At 40.8% G+C, this 7,546-nt stretch overlaps 1 protein-coding gene across 4 annotated transcripts in view; it reads right to left on the minus strand.

The window, feature by feature from the left end:
- Positions 1 to 1,157: 1,157 nt before the first annotated feature.
- Positions 1,158 to 7,546, minus strand: part of LOC107094814 (activated CDC42 kinase 1-like) — a 36,098-nt gene continuing 29,709 nt past the window's right edge. For all 4 annotated transcript variants that reach the window (XM_015390667.1, XM_015390665.1, XM_015390666.1 and 1 more), the window contains 2 exons: positions 5,991 to 6,118; positions 1,158 to 3,463 (listed from right to left, as the gene is read on the minus strand). In XM_015390667.1, coding sequence (XP_015246153.1) covers positions 3,451 to 3,463; positions 5,991 to 6,118 — 141 coding nt within the window. In that variant the 3' untranslated portion in view covers positions 1,158 to 3,450. The remainder of the gene's footprint in view (positions 3,464 to 5,990; positions 6,119 to 7,546) is intronic.

Here is a 7,546-nt window from a genome sequence, read left to right on the forward strand (position 1 = left end):
CATTCGCTCCCAGATAGACCTGGTACCCATAGAGATTCCTGCCATATATGCCGATGCAACTTACGCCGATTCTGTTTTCAATAAACTTTCTGAGAAATCTGTTTTGCCCACCTTGAATACTGGATCCTTCAGTTCTGAGCTTCACACTGTGTATGAAGAAATTGCTTTATATTCCTCCTATATTCCATTTTTTTTCCTTTTATATTAAAGGGTAGATTAGACTTCTGCAACCGCATACATCAAATGTCGCTTGGGTCTGGTCTCGAACCAGTTTTGCTCGTATGCTTCTGCACCGTCGGTCTAAAACTTCTAAGGACGCACAGCAGTTTCCTGCCAAAGCGCAAGGGGGGCCTATTGGAGAACTCGTGAGAACTTCGGCAGATGGTCACGAGAATTTTGTTTTGGCAGAGACCTTGGCATCTTTATATAATTTGTGCGAGGCATCTTACATGTGGTTGTACTTCCGAACCTCCTCGATTAACCTTTTGTCATAGTTGTCCATTGTAGTTCTTCCTCGATTTTTAAAGATGGCGCACCCCAGCACCGAATCAAGAAGAAGGAACACACAGACAGCAGGAAAGGCATACCAAGGACCAATCACAGCTGCTTTTTGTCTGCACACTTCCCCTTAAGGTCTGCGCAGGTTTGCGACCGTCCGACGCGTAGTCAGGATTTTTTTTGAGGTGCGCAACGATGGTTCCAGAAGCTCTGCGCGGGGGGCGAGGTCGCGCACATAGAAAGATTTGACGGTTGCACGGAAGCATAAATTGGCCTTAGCACTGCTTCCAGACTGAGCAAAGTGGCACCAAATTTAAATTCCTGTTTTGTGCAAAAACTTGGTCAATAAAGTTTCTTAAAGGTTCAGAACAGCCGAGTGGATGTTAACCACTAATAACCTGTATAATAAAACACTTTATGGTGTCTTTTTCCCCAAGGGAGAAAAAAATCTATTTTTAATTTAAACATTATTTCATTAGTTCTAATGGCTTTCCCCCCCTTATTAAATAATCTACATTTTAAACTCAGCTTTTGTTTGATAGCAATGTTAGTTTGAGCCAAAGTCCTCTCTAAAGATTAGTCTTTGTGCAATTTCTATCAAAATAAGAGAAAGAAAAACATATAACAGGGTATTTTTAACAGAATGTTTAATTTTCAAAAACATACAGCTTCATTTACATAATAATTTTCAGGCTTCTCTAAATTAGCATCCCATAAAGCTTCCAGTTAAATTCAAAGCTAAATGCGCTCCTCTCCGCAGCAGCTTTTGACACATTAATACAAAATAAATGAAACTTATCAATGAAGATGTAATAAAAGCCAGTGTTTCTGCAACAACACAGAGTTTGGTATTGATATGCTTTACTGTACAGCTGTTAGCTTTACAATAAGGACCACAGTCTCTGCTCACACACATCAGCAGCTTAATTAATGACCCAGGAAGATCATCAACCTTTGTCTCTGTCCCAGTAGCTTCATAACAATAAATAATACCCTGTATTCATCCATGTGAGGAGAAGCAAAACAAAAAAAACAAGCACACAACAATCAGTCTCTCAGATTAAAAACACCTTCCCTAAAGGAAAACTGGAGCTTTTCACCACTAATGGACCAATAGAGGACATTCTTTATGGGCCAATATTCAATGGGCAGCTGTAATGTGCCATTAAAGCACAAAATGGGCGGCTTGCTGTCAAAAGTCTGACATAATGAATAAAGGTTGGATAGAAGGAACCTCCGCAGGGAGCCTCCAGGAAACATGTTGAATGTAGAGTAAGAGAAATGCAAAAAGTCACAGCAGCCTGACCAGCAGCTCACTCATGATAACAGGTTATATACAACATTATCCGTACATTTAAACAGAAATACATCACGCTGTTTCACTAATGGAGAGAAGGCCATCACGTTGACGATTAAACCTCACTTAAAGATTACTGCAGCCGTCTGCTCACGCTCGAACCCTTCAAACAGGAACTCCAAGCCAGCAGCTCTGTCAGCTGGTGAAACGCTTGCATGGATTCAAGGTGGGAAGGTTATCACAGCACAGCTGAGACACAAACACAGCCTCACGCTGCTGTGTAAACAAAACAAAAAAAAATATGAAAGCCACTAAACTTCTCCACATTTTGTCACGCTACAGCTTCAAACTTCATTATGTTTTAGTGTGAGACGGAGGAAAAGGATGGCAGGTTTTGGGGTTCAGCCCTAAAGAGGCTGTTATGTCTCCATCTGTAGTATGACATGAGCTCAGAATCAGCAGCAATGAACAGAGAGCATCTGTGAACTCCAATCTTCAAATTAAAAAGGAGATCACACAGCATGATGCTGCCATACCGTTTCTAAAGGTGATTAAGGAGGCTGTGCAGCGCTGTGTTCATCTTTATATGGGATATTCACCTACCTTTCTTTTTCAAAAAATATACAAAAATTATCCCATAGTGATTAAAAATGGTATTAAGGGCTAACAGCTGATGGAACATTTTACAGAAGAAAAAAAAAATAAGCCCAGAGATCAGATGGTGTCAAATCTGGAAGAAAGAGGCTATTTTCTCCTCATCAGCAAAGAATGTTCCCAAAATGCTCTGGAATCTCCGTTATTTAGGGATAAAAGAAGTTTAGAAGAACCAGGGAATGAGGTCCTTAGCTGGAGACTGAAGAAGCCGATGGCTGGAGCTCATTTTTAGGTGTTAACACTCCACTGATCAGCTACCAGCTTTACACATCCACAGACCTTTTCCAGGTTATCAGACCAGAAGAAACCAAGGAATTCCTGAGCTGTGCCTCAAACATCCCCTCTGCAGAAAAACAGCTTCCCTATAATGATGCATGGCGGTGGCAGGGTCATACTGCCACATTAGTAGGAACTGTCTGCATGGAACATTTAAGTGGATGCAGTGCTGGCAAGATTAGCAGTTTATTTAGCCTATTATATAAAGGAAAAATTGTTTGGACCTCAGACAATAGACAAGGATTCATCTTTAAGGAGACAAATAACCAAACCCCAAAGCCGAAGAAATAGAGATGTAGCTTCAGAAGACAGAGGGAGAAGATATTTCAGTAAAGGCAAACGGTCCAACCTGAACCAAGCAGAACTGAAGCTGTAATTGGTTCAAAAAGCGGAAAAGGGAATGAATACATTAAACATCTGAGAAATATAAGGTTTCCAGTGTGTAGACGTGTAAGAAGAAAAGCAACAGTAGAATAAAACTGTAGTATGACAAAATGTGGAGAAGAGGTGTGAATACTTTCTGCTGGTACTGTACACCTAAATAAATAAAACATTTAAAACCATAACCTACAGAAAGTACCCAGGGGTCCACCTGTGAGGATAAGTGGGAGACTTTAAGTGGTGTGAAAACTTAATCAGAGCTGTCATTAACTCTTGGAGAAGCCAGTGCTTCAGGCGCCTCGGTGTCACTAGATATCAGGAGCTCGTCAGCGGCTGATTGGTCCTCAGGTGGTCTTCCTGTAAACACACAAAGTGCTTCATTAAGTCTGATTGTTCTTCGTGCTGTTCCGGCTATAAGGGCGTCAATACTTTTACTTTGGCATATGGCAAACCCACAGATCTTTTATTGACTAAATCTTCAGCTCAAAACAAAGCAAAAGCTGTCGTCGGCTGGCTGCTGGTGAGACACAAACGAGGTAGAGTCGTTATGTTGTCAAAACCTCCACCTGGTTTTGCTCGCAGGGTAAATTGGCTTCGTTACGGATAACAGCCGCTCTCACTAATGAAGTGGAGTGATGGACGGAAAGTTTGCACAACCAGACTGTTTTCTCTAATTTTAGGTGTAAATTTCTCAATTGTTTGAGGTGATTTTAGGGCACTGGAAGGAAGGTTTACGCTATAAAAACGCTAATGTTCAGTGCACAATTACACAAAATGATCATCTAATCAAATCATTTTCTTCCTGTGTGATGAACCGTCAGCTCTGAATAAAACCCTGCAGGGAACACAGCTCTGCTGCAAAAACAGCCTCATATATAAAGAAGGAAGAGAAGTTTATGAAAACATTAAGGAATTAAGACAGCTGCAGCTCAAAGGAGTCTTTATTGTGTTTAGTATCACTATGCTGCCACCAGTGCAGAGCTTACTCCAGCAGGACAGCAGGTCTGTTAGGGTTTATCTGTGCACAATACCAGGTGATGACTTTAGGACCGCAGTCTGGTGAAAAGATGGCCGAAAGTCTCTTCTTTCAAAGAAATACATCAGCAGTAGATGGAAACTAGAGGACAGAAGCAAAGCTACTTTTCTTGTAGTCTGGGTCTTTAGGGAAGATCCTGATTTTATATCCCAGGATACAGCTTTGAACATAGTGTGGGATCATCCTCCTTTAGAAACTTCTAAAAGTCTGGGAGTAACTAGTGATGATCTTTAGATTCTCCTGCAATATAGAGTGCCGCATCACAGAGCAAATATGGCTGAAAGGTCAGAGAAATAAAATGTTGGCACACAGAGACTCCTCAGCTGCTCTGGGAATCTATGTTCTTTTTTGATAGAAGTGTCAAAATCCCAACCAAGGATCAGCTGGAGCCACAGAATATTTTGTCAGGTCTTAATCTTTCCCCCATGACGGAAAATTCAGTTCCAGTTCCTAAGAGACCCATTCATTTAGCCTTTGTTAGTAAAGTTTAGGATGGACATGTTTTCTCTGAGCTACTGTAAATTAACGGGTTTCTTTGGGAAAAGAGGAGCTTGTTAAAAACAGATCACTGAGGTTCTCTGAAAGCCTCTCGTCTCATGAGGAACCGAATTAATCCCACAGGTGTGAAACCAAACAAGACAATTGTCATCTGTAATTAACAGCAGCTGGGCTTCCAAATAAAGCTGCTGCATTCGCCTATCTGACAGTTCATATTTTCTCATCATAAACCTAAATGTGCTGCAAAGCTGATAAGTTATTAGGGAATCAGTGGAAAGGTATAAATAATTTGTTTTACAATGCAGCTACATAAACTTCACACAGAGTAGCTCAATATGAAAGGGAAGGAATCCTTTAACAAAAAGCAGAATCAGTTGGTTTAGATATTCAGCCGCTCTGAAGCAATACCCCGTTTAGCCTTTTATAGCAATTCTAATTGCAGGTTTTTAAGGATTTGTCTTTACCAGCTTTGCATATCTATGGGATAAAACTCTGCCTATTATCAAATTAGCTCCACCTCACTCAGATTGGATGGAGAGGAACGGTGAACATTAATGTTTTATTCTAACGGATGAATCCGCTTTATTCTAAACCATCCCACTGCAGTTCTGGGTGAATGCTGGAAGTTGCTTCGGTCTCAAATCTTTCACAGACTCTAAGAGTTTCCTTCCAGGACTGCTCAGCATTCAGCTCCATCGATTTTGACCACCTCCTCAAAGGCCATGATGCTGCCACTACCATGCTTCATCAAGGTGGATGTTTGCTGCAAAACCTCAAAGGGTTTAATTTTGTCTCATAGTGGGGTTCTAAGGGGTTTGTAGGCTCAGAAAATCTATTCTCGCTCTAATCTACTATTTGTGGAGTTCATGACCAACAGATGTCATGTCAACCTGAGCTGTGGGTCTGCAACTCCTCCAGAGACACCATAGGGTTCTACTTTGTTATCAGATTATTGAAAAACATAGAGTTCTGTGAGGTGTTCAAAGTACCTTATAGCCAAACTCTTTTCAAAGTGTTCTGTTTCGTCCCTGAACTGCTACGTTCTTTGGTTTTCATGACACTGTGTCTTTTCAAATGTTCCAGAAAAACATCTGACGTCTTCATAGAACAGACACGTTTGTAAAAAGTTCTCTGCACCATATAGTGTTAATTTTGTAACATAAAAATCCCCAAACAGGGTTGTTAACGTTTCATATAGAGTGAATTTATATTCCAAGGAGTAGAAAAAGAAATCTTCTAGAAGTGCAGTGACAAAACATTTTAGAAAATCATGAACCAAACAGAAAATTTGACTGGATCTGTGTATTTTAGAGGAAACTGGATATGACGTAGCTCTTTCCTCTGAATTACCTGTTTTGATGTGGTCCGTACGTGTCCAACATGACGGTGCTGGCCTGCTCCAGGTTCCACTGGTGGCGCTGCAGCAGCTCCTCGCACTCTGCTCTCGATCTCAGCCCCAGACGAAACAGCTGCTCCACCTGCAGCCCAGATGGGGAAAGGAATTTCACACAGGTAGGAAAAGTTCCTCAGGTGCTGGACTAACGGGTTTCTGGCCAACCGGGAAACGTCTTTATTAACGTGCAGAACTCATTCCTGAATGCATAGAGAGATCTATAACCACTGTCAGTAGTTTGACCTGGTTACATACAGCTTTAAAACAAGCCGCTGGAACTTTCTGGAACAGCTTGGAGGAGAGCCAGGGAACGCAGCAGGTAATTCTGAGGTTTTTATGAGCCAGTCAGAGGGAGGTAGTTTGGGATCACACCTAAAGTGGCAGACAGGCTCCAAGGATCTCCAGGAAGGAGGAGCAGGAGGTGTCAACAGTAACTGAGCTCCAGTATTAAGCCAAATCCATGGCAGGGTTAGTGAGTACTGAGACTTGTTCATCTATTAAATGAAGAGCCTAAACATTTACAGTGGCCAGGAAAGGTTTTAATAAATGATTATTAAAAAAAACGTCCTGCATCCTTAACGTGACATGTATCATGTATAATTCAGCAGAAAAACAAACATGTTTAGAGGTTAGATGTATGAATAATATAAAGGTGTGAGAATCAGGTAGCACAGGAGTTCAAACCTTGGAACTAATACTTAGACAGAGTTTTATCATTTAGTAGAAGAGTTTTTCACACATCTTCTTATGAAAGCACCCCTCCCTCCCTCCTTCTTTACAAAAGTTCTATCACAACATATTAGATTCTGAGGGCAAGTTTGGGTTGCATCCCTCTACAGAGTGGGCTATATTATCATTAAATTCATGGAAATATGTGGAAATGAACGCTTAATTTAATATGACATTAAAAATATCCCCATCAGCATCCAGCATGTGTGCAGTATCTGCCCAAATATTTTCTTTTAGTTGGGATAACTAGGATCATAAATAGTTTGAAAGAAATATGTTTGTTTTCTACTTCCAAACTCAGCATCTCTTCATCCATGCCTGCGATAAGAAGTCCTTTCTGTCATATTTAGCTGTAGCCTTTAGAGAAGCTAATTGAAAACGTTCAGTTGCTCGTGTTGAAGCCAATTTGTTTGTTGACTTAATTGCATGTCTGTTTCCTATATGATGCTTAAAAAGCAAAAATCCTTCATATGTCTGCTAGGAATCCCTCGATTGGAAGAAATCGGCCTAAACCATGATGCTGTCACCACCGTGGTTCCCATCGGGTGTAAAGTGTTAAGGCATTGATATCTATTCAGTTCAATTCAGTTTATTCCTATAGCGCCAATTCACAACACATGTCATCTCAAGGCACTTTACAGTTTAACCAGATCATCCAGTCAAATTGATTCAAAGTTTTCTATCTAATGAAAACCAGTTGATTGCATTGTATCATTGACTCGAATACAATCCCTCACACTAAGCATGCTTGTAGCGACAGTGGAGAGGAAAAACTCCCTTTTAA

The sequence above is a fragment of the Cyprinodon variegatus genome, unplaced genomic scaffold, assembly GCF_000732505.1.
Source record: "Cyprinodon variegatus isolate N-32 unplaced genomic scaffold, C_variegatus-1.0 Scaffold507, whole genome shotgun sequence".
Classification (NCBI taxonomy): Eukaryota; Metazoa; Chordata; class Actinopteri; order Cyprinodontiformes; family Cyprinodontidae; genus Cyprinodon; species Cyprinodon variegatus.